This window comes from Mytilus trossulus, chromosome 4 (assembly GCF_036588685.1).
Source record: "Mytilus trossulus isolate FHL-02 chromosome 4, PNRI_Mtr1.1.1.hap1, whole genome shotgun sequence".
NCBI lineage: Eukaryota > Metazoa > Mollusca > Bivalvia > Mytilida > Mytilidae > Mytilus > Mytilus trossulus.
The window spans coordinates 22,217,649-22,238,831 of NC_086376.1; the positions used below are offsets into that span (position 1 = coordinate 22,217,649).

The 21,183-nt window shown below is 31.9% G+C and overlaps 2 protein-coding genes across 4 annotated transcripts in view; one reads left to right on the plus strand and one right to left on the minus strand.

Moving 5' to 3' along the window:
- LOC134714887 (sodium channel protein 1 brain-like) overlaps positions 1-1,845 on the plus strand; it is a 93,459-nt gene extending 91,614 nt beyond the window's left edge. For both annotated transcript variants that reach the window (XM_063576567.1, XM_063576566.1), the window contains exon 34: positions 496-1,845. In XM_063576567.1, coding sequence (XP_063432637.1) covers positions 496-1,748 — 1,253 coding nt within the window. In that variant the 3' untranslated portion in view covers positions 1,749-1,845. The remainder of the gene's footprint in view (positions 1-495) is intronic.
- Positions 1,846-7,491: 5,646 nt separating this feature from the next.
- On the minus strand, positions 7,492-20,885 carry LOC134714891 (lachesin-like). Of its 2 annotated transcripts, none has more exons than XM_063576582.1 (7): positions 20,525-20,885; positions 19,606-19,685; positions 16,681-16,757; positions 15,483-15,693; positions 13,855-13,995; positions 13,457-13,585; positions 7,492-7,956 (listed from the first exon to the last, which is right to left on the minus strand). In XM_063576582.1, the coding sequence occupies exons 2-7, from the start codon at positions 19,682-19,684 to the stop codon at positions 7,559-7,561; spliced, it is 1,035 nt and encodes a 344-aa protein (XP_063432652.1). In that variant the 5' UTR covers position 19,685; positions 20,525-20,885; the 3' UTR covers positions 7,492-7,558. The 2 variants fall into 2 exon arrangements, with proteins under 2 accessions (XP_063432652.1, XP_063432651.1); XM_063576581.1 differs by lacking the exon at positions 7,492-7,956 and adding an exon at positions 11,333-12,097 and having other exon boundaries at positions 20,525-20,828.
- Positions 20,886-21,183: the final 298 nt, after the last annotated feature.

Sequence of the window (21,183 nt, forward strand, 5' to 3'; positions counted from 1 at the left end):
TAGACAGATTTTGAACATAGCTTTTTTATAAACGATCCTGATACTGAAAAATATAAATGACGGCTTGAATTTACTTCAAAAATTGTATACATTAAAAATGAAATAATTGTTTTGCCAGGTCTGCAATTCTTGTTCCGTTGAGCATCAATTTTATTTTAAAGCAGGATGGTTTTTTTTATAAAAAAATAAGGTTCAATTTTGTTCGCCTGTTAATCTTATTTTCCCGCTTTATATAGAACATTTTGAACCTCAATTCTTTAAACATTATCAATTATCGTCGAATCATGCATTATCATGTTGAAACAAAGAACACCTAACTCAAATTAAAAAAACAAAACAAAAAAACAACCGAACAATTTAAATGTTTCTAATTTATGTGAACTACACTTTCGATTTTCTCGGTGACACGAACAAGTTAACAATTAAACATGGGGGAGCAGAAACCACTGCTGGTATATAAATAACAAAGATTATTCACAACAATTTTTGTTTCAGTTTCTGGATTTGAGGACGCCTTAAAGAACATATCAATATCACCAACATTATTCCGAGTAGCAAGAGTTTTCAGAATCGGTCGGATATTACGAATGATCAAAGGTGCCAAGGGAATCCGAAAGTTAATTTTTGCTTTAGTAATATCTCTTCCAGCATTAGTTAACATCGGAGCACTTTTAGCTCTCATTATGTTTATATATTCCATAATAGGAATGTCGAGTTTTGGTAATTTAAAGATAGCAGGCGGAATTATGGACGAGGATGTAATTAATTTTAAAACTTTTAGTAGCAGTTTTGTGTTGATGTTAAGGATTTCTACATCAGCTGGTTGGAATGACATTCTAGAACCGTTGTTAATACAACCACCGGATTGTAATCCAGATTACATAACTCGTCCTGATGGTACGTTGTATAAACAAGACATTGGTGATTGCGGACAACCATGGTTGGCAATTTTGTTCATGTGTTCCTATATTTTAATCACATACTTAGTTATAATAAATACTTATATTGCTGTTATTCTGGAGAATTTTAATCAAGCACATGCACAGGAAGAAATTGGAATTACTGAGGATGATTTTGATGCATTCTACATAGTGTGGGAGAAGTATGACCCGCTAGCTACACAGTTTATTAAGTTTGACCAATTATCACTTTTTGTAGCGGAGCTAGATGAACCTTTAGGCATACCGCCACCTAACGAAATAGCTTTGGTAGCATTTGATATTCCTATCGTGCAAGGCGACAAAATGCATTGCTTAGATATTCTCATGCATTTAGTAATTCATGTGTTAGGAAATGTGGAAGAAACTGAGGAATTTACACAGCTAAGAGAGGAGCTTCAAATAAAATTCGCCGAAACTTTTCCAACAAGGGTTAAAACTACAAAAACATCAAGTACTATGACAAAGAAAAAAGAAGACGTTGCTGCCAAAACTCTACAACGTGCATGGAAAAGTTTTAAAACACAGAAAAATCTAAGAAATATAACACAGCTTGCTAAAATGATGAAAAACCAAGACGATGCTCAATCGAACTCTCAAAAGAATACTGGTGTTCTTGGTCTTGGACGTAGGTTGACAAATTCACTTAGGCACTTTTTCGGAGCTTCTCGACCGACCAGTGCTATAAGCCGAACCAGTATTAAAAATATGTCTTTATTTACTGATAAGACAAAAGTTAAAACGTTACAGGTACCGAACGTACGTGTTCTGTATCCAAATGTCAGAGCTGTATCTCAAACACATTTATGATAACATTTGATAGGATCCTGTTGTATCATTATTCTATTAACATTGACTTTTGTGCAATGATAGACATATTTTCCAGATTAGATATGTAAGCCAAAACATTATTTGTAATACATACATGTCTGTAAATACTACTTACTTATTTTGAATTTTTTTGAGTATATTAAATATTAACTTTTAGTACTTAATATCTGTTTAAGAAAGCCACCGATAAATTATTCTAATTTTTCCGGTATACTTATGAAAAATGACCACCACTAAGGTAGCACTCTACAGTTAGGTGTGTAGTTTCGCATTTTGTCCCCTGTGGACTTTTCAAATATGAGAGCTAGTGTGCAATTTTTGGATAGCTGAGTATCAAAATAGCCTTCGTTTTGGGTTTATATAAACATCAAGATTATGTAATGTATGTAATATAGACTGTTTTCTGTATGATAGTCCGTATTTGCATGTCCGTACCATACATTGGTTTGGCAATTATTGTAATATTTTTTTCCAACTTTTTATCGCACGAACTTTGTGATTAGATTTTACGAAAAAATGAGGCAAAAGACACCCATTTTTTATTTGATCATTAGGAATATGTATGTCAACAGTTTCTAAAAAAGTATTACCCAAAGGCATTGAAATTCTGGTTTGATCCAAATTTTGTGGGGATATGTGACATTTTTACCCCCCCCCCTTTTGCAATATTTTATGATTAAAAAATGTAGAATGTTGCCATGGATACACATTAAAGGAATTAATTTTCACCCTTTTCACTTTGAAAATCAAATCTATGGACGATATAGATTACGTACATATGCACATTTACTACACAAACTGTTAGATTACTGTATTAGAAATCCAGGAATAGGAGATGATAAATCATTTTGTGGCCATTTTATAATTCTATTTTCTAACTGTGGAGTGCTACCTAATGATGGGGGATATGACATTTATCGGGACTCCGGGATCGGGTGTTCTTAAGCTCGGGATTTCGCGATTGTCCCTTTCGGGATCCGGGAATTCTTTTTTTATCGAATTTCATGATTTAAATTTATTTAAAATCGGGATCTCGGGATTTCGTATTTCTGAGTCCGGGATTTCGGGATCAGAACCCCTCCTACCCCCCACTAATGTCAAATGAAGAACAGCATGTAACAGTTGTAAAACCAAACGATAGTAATAATCATAAATTTAAGTCAACTTCTGTTTAATTTCTTGTTAACTTTTTCATTCAATCAAATATTGTCTTCTCTAAACTGAACTACTGGATTTGTTTGAACTGATCTTCAGGGTATCTAGATTAAAGTTAGCCACTTTTGATTTGAACATCATGTCTGCCACAGCTAAAAGAATGCTCTGAATATCATTATCTGTCTACGTGAATACATACAATCTCAAGACTCCTAGTAGGGGTATTGTCCTTAGATTGCAATTGTTGGTAAAGTTTTGCATCTTTCTTATGAAAAATCACTATCTTAATGCCAATTTGACTGATAGAATGTATTGCCTTACAAATGTTAACAATTTTAACTCATTTAATCAATTGCATGTGTTTTTTCATTGAAAACTTTTTATTGAAAACTGTCATTTATAAACTGAATTATTTTAAACATCTAAAATTGTCAGACATACCAGATCTACCAAAATACAACTAGATATAACTTTGAATCTACTCCTAAAGATAATTGGCTTGAAATGGATACATTTTACATTTTCTTTTCAACTTCGTCGTATCGGCAAATAAACATTCATAGATACCAGGATTGAAATTTAAAATTTGCGCATGACTCACCAAGGACACTCCTATAAAGAAAATGTTTAAAAGGCAAAATAAAATACGGAGTTGAAGTTCAGTGATGACAACATACTCCTAGAATGTTTGCCAAATACGGCTAAGGTAATTTATTCCAGAGTTAGAAAAGCCTTAGTATTTCAAAAATTCTAAGTTTTGTAAACAGTTAATTTATATTTATGACCATATTGATGAAGTGCTATTCACTGGGCTAGTTATACCATCGGGGAATAAAAAATCCACCAGCAGTGGCATCGAACCCGTGCAAGTAGGTAAACATCTTTATCATCTGGATTAAAATTTCATATTTTCGCCAGATTCACCAGCGACGGTCGGATAAAAAAAATGATATAAAGGCCTCATAAAATACGAAGTTGAAAAGAATTGAGGATCAAAAATTCCTAAACATTTTGCCAAATACGGCTAAGGTAATCTTAGTTTGCACATGACTCCGTCTGTACGAAATGCATTTGGTTATATACGTTTGTCAACGTCTTCTTGACTTCTGCAGAAAGGAATGATTTCTTCTTTGGTTTTGTACCTTGGTAATGATGGCTATTGTAGCGTATAAGCAAGTTTCACAACTGTCGTGTATTCAGTTCCTGTTTGCAGATAATTCGAAATTTCAAAACGTTCATTGATCAAGGTCAAATATTTTATGTCTTAATTTTTTGTGAGGTAATTTATTCATATTTGGTCTGCAACTTATAAGGATGATTAAAGCATTAATAGTCCCTTAATTGTAAACCCACCTGCTTGAGGAGAATATAGAGTAGCTACGGAACTCTTCTATTGTTTTACTTCATGTTTGAAACATGCACCAGTAAACAAATCTCGTCTGAAATGGTCATTTTGATATCATCATCGTATAAAAAGTCTTAACAATAAATCATTCAGTCTTTTTCTCAGATTTATTCATCTGCATATATTATACAATACTGTTTTATAATGGCATTCAACAAAACAACGTATGCCGTATGAAAAAATGAAAACAGAAAATGTAAATCATTTAAATTCGTTCCTTAAATTTGTTCGAATGCGAGAAAGATTAGGTGAATAAAAAGCAAAATGAAACAGCGTGTTCAACGATGACTATCTTGGACATCTACACATATAGATTTGGATTTTGGATAGACGCCAATTTGTACACAAGTAAATCAGTTCCAATTCATGACAAACACATTCTAGTTAAAACCAATGTATACTTAGGATTCTTAGTTCTACGATCACCTGGTTATGGAATAACAGTAGATTGTCTCAAAATATATAAAGAAATAATCATTACTTGTCTAAATTTAACTAGATTGAGAAACCGGAAACAATGTGCAAGGCTAACCATTTGTTACATGCCAAGTTCAAATAGACATTATAATACATATATTAAGACTGTGGTATGTTTCTTTCATTCTAACCGTGTTAGCTATTTTGAAGATATAGTTGTGCTACATACAAAGTTAAGATACAGTTCAATTTTGTGCTTCTCAGTATGAGCAACATATATAAGCAGGATATACTTTACCATTCCCAGGCCCCAAAAGATCACCCCAGATGATTTGTGGGTTTCAGTCACTTAGTCTTCAGTTTTCTATGTGGTTTTTTTTTGTTGGTATTTGGTTGTATGTAGTAATACGTTTTTCGAACGTGTTTTCTTTTTGGCCACGCAGTTTTCCGTTTGTCGACGATTTATGAGTTGGAACGACCCTATACAATGTATATCTTCCGCCTTAATGTCATATAGTTAAATTGATTTTATTAATGATTACTTGTATAATACCAATGTAAGTTATAAACTACTTGTAAAACAGCGAATTTGGAAAATCAGTAATTTTGTAAAATCTTTAAATTACTGGACACTTGAAATACTAATAAATCTATAAGTGATTTATACAATCTCTATTTTTATTATACAATCCTATTTCAATTAATGATTTTATGAAATCCCTCATATAATTAAGAAGATTTACAGATTTTCTGGTTAAATTCATGGAATTTATAAAAAAAAAATGAATACTGTGGATTCCGTTATTTTCGTGGGTACCAATTTTCGTGGTTTGAGGAAAATTGACATATTCGTGGATATTTAATTTGGTTTTGGCAAAGTCTTCACTCATTTCTTTAGAAAATTTGTTTTTCGTTGAACATTTGAATTCGTGGTTCTCTTGTACCCACGAAATCCACGAAAATTGGTATCCAACGAATATTAATGAATCCATAGTATATTCTTCTTTTAGCATCGATTATTGAGAGTCTGCTTTTCATTTATTTTACAATGTTCCCTCGTGTAAACAAACTCTGGTTAAGTTTATATATTCGAAACTGTTATAGTTGAATTGATCTATATTATCTAAATTGAAAATATAAAATGATTCATAGGCATGTTCAATCAAGGCTTTGCATTGTTACTATACAAACCTTTGTTACAATATATCATAGGAAATTATAAAAAAAACTGCACTATTTTAATTATTATTAGCACTGGCTTTAAACTTGCCCGAGGAAGTTTTTTTCATATCATTGTCATATGATTTACTGAAAAGCGAGGTTTTCTTTTCATTGTGTGATATATTAATACAATCACAACTAGTCAAAATGGGGATGTTAAAGCCTTGACAAACAGCTATTTCATATGAATGTAGGTTGCCTGTTATAATATGAAATATCCCCCCTTTTCCCAGTGTCAGGTTAAATCTTTTATCCTCTACATCATCTGAACAAATATTGGCAGAACCTGTCTTTTTAGAATGAAATTCAAAACAGTGTGGCTGTGGCCATTGATTGACACATAAAATTCATCAATTGACAGGGACAAATTACGTTAACGTTAGTCTGTAACGACTACTGTTAACAACGTACCTACGATAGACATTTAAACTGTGGGGTCACCAAAGGTTTCTTAACGCCTTTAATTATAAAATAATTCGAAAAAATAATCAGGAATAACCTTTATGTGTTGATTTATATAATTGGTATAAATCAAACATCGTGTTATTTCTGATTAATTTTTCGAATTACTTTATTAAGGTGTTAAGAACCTTTGGTGACCCCATAGTTTAAGTGTCTTTAAAAAGTACATAGTGAGCAGTGGTCGTTACATACAAACGTTCACCTAAATTTTCCCAGTCAATGGATGAATTTAATGTGTCAATCAATGGCCATAGCCACACTGTTTTGAATTTCATTCTAATTAAATGTCAGTTTGTTTTAATCATGAATATATACGAAACGTTTGCTTTTATACGTTGACCTTGAAACAAACAAATGAATGCTATAATTTTGTCGTTCAAGTAGTCTTTCTCTAACTTTGAAATGCTAAATGATCTACAAATAACAATTTTGAACAAACCAAAATGAAAAACGAACAGGACAATTACGTATTGTTTATAATTATCGTAAATATAGTCGTCATCTAAACTTTGCAAAAAATAAGAACTTTGGGTCTGTACACGAGTCATTTTTGGAATAATACATAATTCATCTGATTGAGCACAAACACTTGTTTATTGTTCTCACCCGACTGAAAACACCCATGTTATTGGGTTTTTTTTTCTTATACGCAAAGAACATTTATTTTATTGTTGTTAGCATCCTATCGGGTTCACATTAATTTGTATTGCTCTTATCCAGCTTAGAACACTCATTTGGTTATTGTTCTTTTCCGACTGATCAGACACATTACAATAGTGTTCATTTCCGACAAGGCCCGCGTTTTTAGTTATTGCTCTCATCCGACTGAGCACACACATTTATCAATTGTTCTCATTCTCCTGAGAACACATATTTTATTATTGTTCTCACCTGACTAATCACAAACATTATTGATTTTTCTCATCGTCTGAAAACACATATTTTTTTTTATTTTTCTCATCTATTGACCACACATATTTAGTTATTACTCATCCGACTTATGGCACAAATTTGGTATTGTTCGCACCCTACATAACAAAAACAAAAACAGTATAACCATATCCAGATAAAACAGTATAGAAGTAAAAAAAACAAATATCCAAAAACTCCATACACACGAGAAAGTATTTTATCCAACTTTCTGAATTATGTAGAAAATTTGTTCAATATAACCATATTCATTAGATGTTTTGCATTTATATTCACCAAACATGACTAGATCTGTTAGACGGAACACAATAGAAGTGTTATGAGAATGTTCATTTTGATTGATAGGTTTTAAATCAAACACACAATCATAACTCATATCTAAGTTTGTATTTGTTATGATTTTAGGCATGTTTTTATCCGTATAGGTTATATTTGCCAGCCACTCATCACTTTTAGTCCATGTAACATTGTAAAACGGATTTGCGGTGATATTAAAGGACAATTTAAATTCATCAAGCTTTTGAGCTGAAAAATAGATTCCTTCACTCGTTGTGTTGAATTTGTGCGGAGCAGCATTCGCTGTGATATCTGGTGGAACTGAAAATAAAAGAAAAATGTCATGATTTATTCACATAATACATTCACTTCAAATACTAGGTATTTTTTATTTAATGAGTATAGCACCAGCAAACATGTTCGACCCCTTCACACTCTTTCAGTGCCTGTTTCAAGTCAGGAATATGAAACTCAGTGGTGACATGTTTCATATTTTGTTTTATTATTTGTGTTGTATATAAATCAGGATGTTAGTTTTGTTGAACTGTCTAACATTTGTCATTTCGGGACCTTTTATAGCTTACTATTCGGTATGGATTGATCAGTGTTATTGGCTTTGAAATAGCTTTAATGTCAGTTTTAGACACAGGCATACATGTTGGCTTCTATCTTCCCTTTTATTTGAATATCATGTCTTCCGTGGCTTAAAATATGCTCTGATTATCAATATTTTTCAACGTGAAAAAAATAATCTAAAGACCCCTATTAGGGGTAATGTCCTGAAATTGCATTTTTTATAAAAAAAATTGCATGTTTGCTTCTATCTTATTAAAAACCACTATGCCAGTTTTATTGATAGATTGTGTTACCTTACAAATGATGAGTATTTTAACACATTTTATCAACTGTGTCTTTTAATTGAAAACTTTTTATTGAAAACTGTCATTGTAAATATGTTTCAACATCTAAAATTGTCAGACGTACCAGATCTACAAAAAAAAAAAAACTATATATAACTTTCAATTGACTCCTAATGGAAATGATTGGCTTCAAATGGAGACATTTTTCATTTTCTTTTCAAATGTGTCGCATCGGTGAGTAGACTTATCATAAATACCAGGATTGAAATTTCATATTTGAGCCAGACGCGTGTTTCGTCTACAAAACAATCATCTGTGACGCTCCAATAAATAAATGTTAAAAAGGCCAAATAAAGTACGAAGTTTGCGAAGCATTGAGGACCACGTACTCCTAAAAGTGATGCCAAATTCGGCTAATGTGATCTATTCCTGAGTTAGAAAACCGTAATATTCCAAAATTTCTAAGTTTTGTTAAAAGTTAATTTATATTTTTTATTTATGACCATACCACTGATAACACATGTCAATACACAAGTGCTGAACACTGGTCAGGTTATGCCCTTGGGAAATAAAAACTCCACCAGCAGTGGCATCGACCCAATGGTATAAATAAATATCATTGGCACCAGGATTTAAATTTAATATTTGCGCCATACGCGAGTCTCGTCTACAAAAGACTCCATCAGTTTTCTATGTGGTTTTTTTTGGGGGTATTTGGTTGATTGTAGTAATACGTTTTTCGAACGTGTTTTCTTTTTGGCCATGCAGTTTTCCGTTTGTCGTCGATTTATGAGTTGGAACATTCCTTTACAATGTATATCTTCCGCCTTAATGTCATATATTTAAATCAATTTTATTAATGATCCCTTTTAAATACCAATGTAAGTTATAAACTACTTGTAAAACAGCGAATTTGGAAAATCAGTAATTTTGTAAAGTCTATAAATTACTGGACACTTGAAATACTAATAAATCTATAAGTGATTTATAAAATCTCTATTTTTATTAAACAACCCCTATTTTAACTAGCGATTTTATGAAATCCCTCATATAATTAAGAAGATTTACAGATTTTCTGGTTAAATTTTTGGAATTTATCAAAAAATAAATATATCCTTCTTTTAGCATCGACATAATTCAGAATCTGCTTTACATTTATTTTACAATGTTCCCTCGTGTAAACAAACTTTGGTTAAGTTTATATATTCGAAACTGTTATAGTAAAATTGATCTATATTATCTAAATTGAAAATATCAAATGATTCATATGCATGTTCAATCAAGGCTTTGCATTGTTACTATACAAATTTTTGTTACAATATATCATAGGAAATTAAAAAAAACTGCACTAATTTAAAAGTTAGAATTGATCAACATGTTCAAGGACGGATATCAATATGTATGTAAATGTGTCATCAGATAAAATTGAAATTTAAGTCATAGGACTGGCTTTAAACTTGCCCGAGGAAGTTTTTTTTCATATCATTGTCATATGATTTACTGAAAAGCGAGGTTTCCTTTTCATTGTGTGATATATTTATACAATCACAACCATTCAAAATGGGGATGTTAAAGTCTTGACAAACAGCTATTTCATATGAATGTAGATTGCCTGTTACTATATGAAATGTCCCCCCTTTCCCCCAGTGTCAGGTTAAATCTTTTATCCTCAACATCATCTGAACAAATATTGGCAGAACCTGTCTATTTATTAGTTGTCAGTTTGTTTTAATCATGAATTTATACGACACGTTTGCTTTTAGACGTTGACCATGAAACAAACAAATGAATGCTATAATTTTGTCTATCAAATAGTCTATCTCTGATTTTGAAATGATACATGATCTACAAATACACATTTTGAACAAACCAAAATGAAGAACGAACAGGACAATTACGTTAAGTATAGTCGTCATCTAAACTTTACACAAAATAAGAACTTTGGGTCTGTACACGTGTTTTTTTTTTAATAATACATAATTCATCTGACTGAGCACAAACACTTGTTTATTGTTCTCATCCGACTGAAAACACCCATGTTATTGGTTTTTTTTTCTTATACGCAAAGAACACTTATTTTATTGTTGTTAGCATCCTATCGGGTACACATTAATTTGTATTGCTCTCATCCAACATAGCATACTTATTTGGTTATTGTTCTTTTCCGACTGATCAGACACATTACAGAAGTAAAATTGAGAATGGAAATGGGGAATGTGTCAAAGAGACAACAACCCGACCAAAATAAAAAAACACAACAGCAGAAGGTCACCAACAGGTCTTCAATGTAGCGAGAAATTCCCGCACCCGGAGACGTCCTTCAGCTGGCCCCTAAACAAATATATACTAGTTCAGTGATAATGAACGCCATACTAATTTCCAAATTGTACACAAGAAACTAAAATTTTAAATAATACAAGACTAACAAAGGCCAGAGGCTCCTGACTTGGGACAGGCGCAAAAATGCGGCGGGGTTAAACATGTTTGTGAGATCTCAACCCTCCCCCTATACCTCTAACCAGTGTAGAAAAGTAAAAGCATAACAATACGCACATTAAAATTCAGTTCAAGAAAAGTCCGAGTCTGATGTCAGAAGATGTAACCAAAGAAAATAAACAAAATGACAATAATACATAAATAACAACAGACATTACAGAAGTGTTCATTTCCAACATGGCCCGCGTTTTTAGTTATTGTTCTCATCCGACTGAGCACACACATTTATCAATTGTTCTCATCCGACTGACAATACATGATAGCTAGTCATTGTTCTAATCCGATCGAACACGCATTTTAAATTACTTATTGTTCTTATTCGACTGACAATACATATTAAGTTCTTGGTTTTATTCGACTGAGCACACACATTTTGGTTAGTGTTTTCATCCAAAGGAGCACATCAATCCTTTTGTTGTTCTAATTTTTCTGAGAACACATATTTTATTATTGTTCTCACCTGATTAATCACAAACATTAATGATTTTTCACACCCGTCTGAAAACACATACTTTTTTAATTGTTCTCATCTATTGACCACACTGATTTAGTTATTACTCTCATCCGACTTATGGCACAACTTTGGTAGTGTTCGCACCCTACATAACAAAACCAAAACAGTATAACCATATTTGGCCATATCCAGATAAAACAGTATAGAAGTAATAAAACAAATATTCCAAAACTCTGTACACACGAGAAAGTATGTTATCCAACTTTCTGAATGATGTTGAAAATTTGTTCATTATAACCATATTCATTAGATGTTATGCATTTATATTCACCAAACATGACTAGATCTGTAAGACGGAACACAATAGATGCGTTATGAGTATGTTCATTTCTATTGATAGGTTTTAAATCAAAATGACAATCATAACTCATATCCAATTTTGTATTTTTATTAATATCTGGCGTATTTCTATCCGTATAGGTGATATTTGCTAGCCACGTTTCACCTTTAGTCCATGTTACATTGTAAAACGGATTTGCTGTGATAGTAAAGAACAATTTTAATTCATCAAGCTTTTGAGCTGAAAAATAGATTCCTTCACTCGTTCTGTTGAATTTGTGCGACGCAGCATTCACAGTGATAACTGGTGGAACTGAAAATGAAAGACATTTACCATAATGTTTTCAATTAACAATCATGTGTTTGCTGAACTTCGAACGGTAGGTATGTATTTAATTGGGATGGCACCGGCAAACATGTTTAACCCTTTCACATTCTGCATGTGTCTATCAGGAGCCAGTTATTCAGTGGTGCATAGCCAGATTTTGGTAATTAATATTCATAATATGTAAATGATAATTGTAACACGTGATAGTAGTTAGAACTGGACTTGCTTGATAGGCTTGATATCTTTAAAATCTTTAAAACACGGATATTATAAGTTGCCCGTCACAGAGTCCTTATTTACAATCACTTTGATATTTCCGGAAAGTTGTCAGGCGGTCAAAACAATGAACTCGAATTTAGTGAATTGCGTGCTTTCGTGAGTTTATTCTTCTTGAAATGGTGACATTCTAATTTTACGTGGGAACCTAGAGTTCAACGACTACACATGTATACAAGGTTTGGACTTGCTTATTCTTTGGAAATTCAAGTTTCAAATTTCACCCCGGCAAGTAAGGCGTCAAAGAAAAAAATTATAATAGCCTTTCAAGATGTCATAATTATTTGGACTACCCGGCAACCTGTTTTTGTAAAGACCTTGTAAGCAAATTTTCAACACGAAGTTTGCAAATTTGACGTTTCAGCCATTTTAGCCTGTATTTTACACTGCAATGTTAACGGCCTCTCGCTTCGATTTTTAAAATAGCTCAGGAACCTGTATTTTTGAAACAACAGTCATTATATTTCGTTTAAATGGTGTATATTGTTGTGTATATTTATTTTCTGCCCCGGCAACCTGTCTATCACTTAAATTAAAATTCATACAGATTTTTTTTTTAAATTCCCTATCATTTTAATGTAATTTCCGTGACCCGTATCCGATTTCTTTAGTATAATATTTAAATAAGCAAAGTGGCGTTGATTTCTGGATATGGGTCATATATTGATGGATATCATATTTATTTTTGTTTTGTACATAAATCAGGGTGTTAGTTTTCTTGTTTTTGTTTGAATTGTTTTACATTTGTCATTTCGGGGCCTTTTATAGCTTACTATATAGTGCGGTATGGGCTTTGCTCGTTGTTATTGACTTAAAAATAGCTATCAGTAAATACAAGTTATATCAGAGTAGAAACCAAGTTTGCATTCCATTGCAATAGAACTGTTGAATTATATACTGTGCATACAACAGATGGTTCCTAAAATACAAGTGTTTTATGTGCTTACTGCACAAGATTGTATGATCAAGATAAACAATGACTTTTATATCCTTTCTTAAAAAAACTACGAAGAAGAATTAAATGATACAAATCACAGGAAGTAATAATGTTACACGAGATAAACTTACATTCTGGTATAGGCGTCCAAGTATGATTTAAAGATTTGGTTAGTTTATGCTTCGCTATGCACATATAAGGAACCCCACAATCCCTGGTAAAATTTCGTATTTCTAACACATTTCCAGATATACCGATGTCTACAACAAAACGCATTAAATAAATTATAAAATCAAATTAATTATAAAAAGGGTTTAATTACCGGTATACATGTATTCATATCAGTGATTCAGTCAACTAGTTTGTACCGTAAGTTTTAAATGTACTAAAAACTATATCATACATATGAAGATATTTTAAATGATATCTATATAGATGACGCATATTGTCAAAAATAGTATTTTATTAAATATTAAATTTTCTTTTCCCTATATATGTGAGTGTTGATTGTCTTAATGTATGTGATTACCTTGTAAATAACTATTACTGATGTACCATATGTACCATTTAATGTCAGGTTCGGGTCTGCCGTAAACAGGACAAGTCATTTTAACAGTTGTCCCTTCTACTGCTGTAAAGCTTGTTGTATCGTCTGTTTTATGAAGGTCCTCTACAACGGTTAAACAAAGTCTCTTATTATAAGATAATATTGTTTTCCTCACATGTTCATTATTTGAATACCAATTGTTATATATACCTCTCACTTAATCTTTATATACTGGCAATTAGTAAAATAGCTGGACAAAACAGACAAGATCCATTAAACAAGAGGGTCCAAGTAGCCTCTGTCGTTCACATGAAATTTTTATTTACAATTGATGCATGCAATAATCATGATGATGCAATCGTTATACTTTTGCTTTAGTTTCAGAGATACAAGTCAAGATCTGCATTTTTCCCACTATGTTATATTTCTAGCCATGTCGGCCGTGTTGGTTGGCAGATTGATTCATCGGACACAATTTCAAAACTAGATATCATAGTGATTGTGACCAAGTTTGGTTAAATTTGTTTCAGAGAAGATATTTGTAAAATTACAAAAATTTACCAAAAATGTTAAAAATTTAGTATAAAGAACAATAACTTATAAGGGGGCAATTGACTATTTTGGCCATGCTGACTTATTTGTACATCTTATTTTGCTGAATATTATTACTGTTTACAGTTTATCGCTATGTATAATAATATTCAAGATAATAACTAAAATCTGCAAAATTTTTATAAAATTACAAAAACAGGTAGTCCGATTCGTCTGACAATTCCACGACAGATAGATATTGACCTGATAAACAATTTTACCCTGTCAGATTTGGTCTAATGGCTTTGGTTTCAGAGATATAAGCCACACTCTTCATTTTACCCTTATGTTCTATTTTAGCCATGGTGGCTATCTTGGTCGGTTGAGCGGGTCATCGGACACATTTTTTTTAAAACTAGATTACCCAATGCTGACGACGACGAACGCCAAGTGACGAGAAAAGGTCACTTGGTCCTGAAGGCCATGTGAGCTAAAATATGTATCTTTTTATGTTGTTTTTGTTGTTAGATGTCTGTCTCATTTACATAATTGATCTACTTGTTCATATTTGACATTCTGATACCAGAGACATATATGTCTCTGCTGATACACAGAATTACATTAGAATTGATAAATATTATTATTTATATTATTGCAAGAACGAAACTACTGCACGACTACAATAACATGTTTAAATAAATGTAACAGTGAGACTACAGCCACTTAAGGTGGTACCTAACACTACAGGGAGATAACTCTGTAAAATCATCAGAACGTTTTAATGACGTTGTGTTGTTAAGGGAATAGTAAGCATCTCAATGATCAAAATTGGTGTTTGTCAAACTGCTATATAACCAGTGTAATTTTTCTGACAAAACGGTTGGTTCAAAGTTTTTGAAATTTTTATATTTTTGTTAAAGGGTCAAAGTAAATACTTTAGCAAAATTTCATGAAAATTAAACGAGCCAAATTAATTTTAGTTAAAGTGTTGGGTACCACCTTAATCAATAATGGATGTATACAAGACAACGATAAATCTATTACTACATAAGTTTGTTCCCCCTTTAAATTAAACTTACCAACTACAGTAACATTGTAGGTTACAATGGAAACATTCTTTATCTGACCCGCAATATAATTTACACATTGATATACATCGGAATAGTTGCTTGTTATATCTTTGATATGTAGCCTCTTTACATGTGTATCTATTATCAGCTGGATTCTTGGATCAGATGTTATTTTCATTCCACCCTGTACCAAAACCTCTTCACCACGTGTCCATGCTACCTGAAAGTTTGTGAATGATTTAGATATAAGATGATGTGGTATGAATGCTAATGAGACAACTCTCAATCTAAGTCACAATTTATAAAAGTAAACCAGTATAGGTCAAAGTACTGCCTTTAACAAGACGCTTGGCTCCATCGAACAGCAAGCTATAAAGGTCCCAAAAAGTACTAATGTAAAACCATTCAAACTTGAAAACTAACGGTCTAATCTATATTACAAAAAAAAAGAGAAACGAACAACAATTTTGAACCACATTAGCAAACGAAAACTACTGAGCATCAGATTTCTGCCTTATGACAGGTTCAAACAATTGAAGCAGGTTTAAACGATTTAATGTTACCAAATCTTCACCCTTATCTGAACCAGTTATGTCACATCAAAACATAAAAAGACACGTCACTATAAAATATCAATTGAAATGACTTTACACAATCAAAAGACATATTAACACACGTGAACATATTATTATTGTTAACTTTTATAAATTGTTATTTGGATGGAGAGTTGTCTTATTGGCACTCACACCACATCTTCCTATATTTATATATGATTTGTTAGTTATAATGTTAACCATAGAAAAACATCGTTTATTGATATAAATTTCGTTTCTTTCATCCATGATATGATACCCCGACACAACATAACTCCTCTAAGGCAAAAATACAATTATTTAGTTTATATAATTACTAATCATAAAAAGAAACACACTGCACAGTGAAATTGGCATAAGTTTGTAATTTCCGCCTTTTTCATTGTTGTTTAGTTTGTTAATGTCGAACCCTGCAATGTGGTTATCTTGAACTTTTACTACAAAATGTACTACTTATGTAAATATGTAATGTTACCAAAAAGTTATATCCTATTATAATATACAACTGAAATTGTTGTTCATTACTATTGTTTAGAAGAAACACTTGAATCACATAAACTTTGGAGGAACAATCATCAAAAGAAGGGAGAATTTTTTTTTATGGAATATTATACCTCTCTACTCGATGAACAGTTCAGGAACACTTCTGTCATGTTCAGTAGAACATACACTATTTGTGGTTGATCATGATCTAAAGAGAGAGAAAACATATATATATATACTATATTGGTAGTAATATTACGAATGTTTTCATCTGTGATATACCTTGTACATAACTAAAAGTAGTTTCTTGCGTTCCGTATTGTATGGGATTATTTAAGTATAAAAAATGATTTATGGGTGGAGAGCCTGCAAATGTATTTTTTAAGATACAACTACATAAACAGGTTTTTACGGACCCTAACCAGGTTGAATATAAATTCTAAAAAATGCGTTATAAAACTTATGTTGAGGGTGTTAACTGCTTTAGTTTCCAATCAAATCTATTGTTAAATGTATATCAATTAGATATCCTTGCAGACGTTAAAACTGAGCGATACCTTAAACTACAACTCCCGAAAAATGTGCGTCGAACTGTTTCCCTGTTCCGTAGCGGGTCTCTGCCGTTGGCGATCGAGACAGGACGATATGCCCGACCGCGAACACCAGTAGATGAAAGACTATGCCGATTATGTAATAGGAACGATGTTGAAAGTGAAAAACATTTTTTGATGTTTTGTCCATTATATGACGATATTAGATTTGAATTGTTTGCTAAAGCTAGAACTTTAATTGATGGTTTCGATACTTTGGATATGGACAGTAAATTTATCGAAATAATGTCTAGTGAAGATATACAAACTTCTTTGTCATATGCAATTTTTAAATCTTTTCAGAGACGAAAACTATTTAGCACATGAGAATTTATCAAGCAATAATATTTAATGTTTTTCTATTCATATTTATAAACCGTGATTTTAACTCAAATTATTTAGTCATTTTGGAAAATCATTGACTTCTTTGTAAGTTTATCTGTGATAATTAATGTTTTTCGATTGTTATTTCTTATTTTGAAAGCTCAGTATGTTGATAAGTAAATCTATTTAAATCTTTGTTCTTCTTTTTTTTCTAAAAGTTTTAGAATTTGATTTTTTACAAATATAGACTAAAATGACCTGTTTAGGGAATTCTTTTAACTTTTTGATTTTAGAAATGTATGTACATACGTGTCTCATAAGTCTACATAAGGCTGGATATTTGGTCATTTTATTTTGTGTTGTTTATGCAATTGTGTATATATATGTATGTCTGATCAAATATTTATTTATAAACACTATAATAAAATAAATCATTATTATTATTTATTATTTAATGGAAAGTATTACTAATTCCATTTCATGTGTAACCTTTCACGAAGTAAATCACAATATATAAAATTTGCATGTTACTTAACTGGACTACTAAATCCTATCTTAGATACTACTTTGTATTTTTAAAACTTTTAAAGTACTGTGGAATACGCTAGAGGTCCATGTTTCCAGTTTTAATGTTTAATGCATGTTACTCGACATAAGAAGGTGCATTAATATTGAACCCATTACCCCGTAATTATTAATTTTTCCTGTTAAAGTTTTTAAAGGAGTGACTAAATTTTTTCAAGTGGATTTCAATTGTGCAGTATAAATACTTTCCCATGGTTGTATTTCAATTGATATTATAAAATATCGTGATACCGGATTTACGGATTTAAAAAACCGAAACCTACTACAGTAATAATGTGTGAACTTTGACATAGTTGTGTAGTTATATTTTACTAACCACTTCAACTGACATATGGACGTGATTATACAGGTTACAATTACCACAGAAGTTTCCTTCTACAAAAAAATATTTCTCCGAAATCTCGACACTGCTTGCATATGTGATTTCCTAATTATAGGCGGATCCAGGGGGGACTTAGGGGCCGGCCCCCTCCCTTTTGTAGGAAAAATAATATAGGGAATCACTGAAGCATGACTGAGGCGGGCCCCTCTTAGGTCAGTCAGTGTCCCCTCTATGACAAGTTCTGGAATCTCCATTGCTAATGATTTTTGGGGTTATATTGAGACATTCAATTTGGTGGGTGTATTTTTTGCAGGTTTATTTTGGATTGTTTTAGTTAACTTTATTTACATCTATTTTTTATATTCGGTACGATAAAAAAAAAAGGAAGACGTTTGTCTATTGCTGAGGGTTGTATGTTGCCCTTTTAACATTGTTTTTTTTTATTTGTCATTGGGTTGCTGCCTCATCAATATTTTAACAATACCTAATTTTATTTTATGTTTAATCGAAGCAGATATATAGAATTTTCAATTGCATAGCGGTAACTTTTAATCTCCATGCTTTAATTATCTGAATTGACCTTTGACGTGCATTTTCAAAGTTTAATCACAAAACTAACAAACCGATGAGGCAAAGGTACAATGAGCACATCCACACCATATAGCTAATAAACTCAAAACAGACAAAAATGTAAAACAATTCAATCGAAAATACAAAGACATGATTTATGACTAAACAAAAAACGAAATCAAATATGTTAGATTGCAACCAACGACAACCACTAAATTACAGAAAAAGAGTGGCGACATGATGCACCAAAGGGACATTCAAACTCCTTTAAAGTCATGGCAGAAAAAGATAACAGAATAAAACAGAATAACAAAACGTCAAGAACAAACTGTAACACAAGATTGACACACAGAAATAACAGCAAAGCAAAAAAAAATATAACACATGAATTGAAAACACAATACTGACACGAAAGCCACAGTCACTGAAAGTCATTCTAGGGCCAACTGAAACTTAAACTTATCATGCTTTAAGGCATAAAACCACCCTAGACTTGTTTGAAGCAAAAGCCAAGAAGCCAACGTATTGATAATTTGTCGTCATTGCGCGACCAAGCAGAAGCTTGTCAATTTTACTATATATGAATTTTGTTTTCATGTGTGTTGTTTATTTGCTGTTACTAAATATCAAGTGTAGTTTGTTTACAGATAACTACTTAAACTTACCGACAGAAAGTATATATCTTATGCAGTGAAGAGTTACCACTACATTATAATACTTGAACAATTTGTTGAAGAGTAACATCCTACAAAGAAAATGATATAATTTGTCAAGTGTGTTTTGACATTATTTACTATTACAAAAGTGGATTACTTCTAGTGTAAGTAAACTACATATGGCGGCTTGGTCGTTCTATTTTCGTGATTATTCAGAGGAAAATGCAGTTGCCTTCTCCATGTTTTCCCCATAGATCATTTAAAACACTGAGATAAATTAAACGAAATTTTAGATAATTTAAAAGAATAGCACATTAAAAAAAACTCTCCTTTTGAGTTTAACAAAATGAGCAACTTGTACGTTAAGAAGCTGTACAATGTATAGTAATCTCTGCTATAATCTGAATTGTCTCAGTTATGACAGGCTATAATATTTATGTTTTTGTGCATTTCGTTGTTGTTTGGTGAAATAAGACTTGTATTTTATTGGAGTGTAAAGGAAACTAAAATGATTCTAACAAAGTTCTTTGAAACCAATATTAGCGCGATGCATGATTTGTTATCATTGACAACATACAGTGTTACGTTTGATCGACCCTTTTCAACAGACAATTGACATTCCTTAAGGAACAGACTGCGCGAATCGTATACTGATTTATTCCTTTATTCCAATGAGGCAGAATTTGCATTGAGGTTTCTCAAGAAAAATGAAAGAATTTGAAATTAAACTACTACTTCATGTTGCGGTTTAAAAATAATGTCAATTTTCTGATGGTGATCGCATTTATCTCATTGAATTTGAGATAAAGGGTACCTCTTATACAATTAAGTCTGCCTCATGTCTTATGTTTGTAGATGAATGGGAATTTTAAAAAATTGAGTCTGTCTATTCATGAAATATTGATAGTAAAAAACTAGGATTGCTTACCTTCCAAATTGAATATAACATGTAAATCCTCGGGATCCACGCAATGATACTAACCGATGGAGAGAGAAGGTTGTCAAAGCCGGATATTTATGAAATCACCTGGAAATGACCACTTTACTCTACTTATCACTCCATTGCACCGGCTACGGGGAAACATTTCAGTTTAAGTCAAAGCTCATGTTAACTGTTACACAATTAATTTATACGTGTATATTCGCACATAATACTTCCGGATTGTTAATTTGTTTATCTAGTAATTTATAATTAACCTCATCGACAAAAACTAACTTTTGTCAGACTTAATGGTTATTGTTTCCTCGACAACAAAATTAATGTAGGGATAAAGGCACCTGCTTCAACATGTAATATATTCATCCTGCAATGGACTTTTTAACTATACAAATACAAGAGTGTATTTATAACATGAACCGTCAGATTTTTTAAGTCGGATATGCCTACTTAAAAAAAAATATAAATAGAACAGGGACTGACCAACTTAAGACATTTTCAATGATGTAATTGGATGTTGGCCTCTGAATATCGCCTTTATTTAAACTAACTTAATGTACTGTTCCATGTAAATGAAGCGGTTTTTTTTCTTCGAAAAAATATCTTCTTTAACTGACGTTAAGGGTTTAAATTGTGATAGTATTATATTT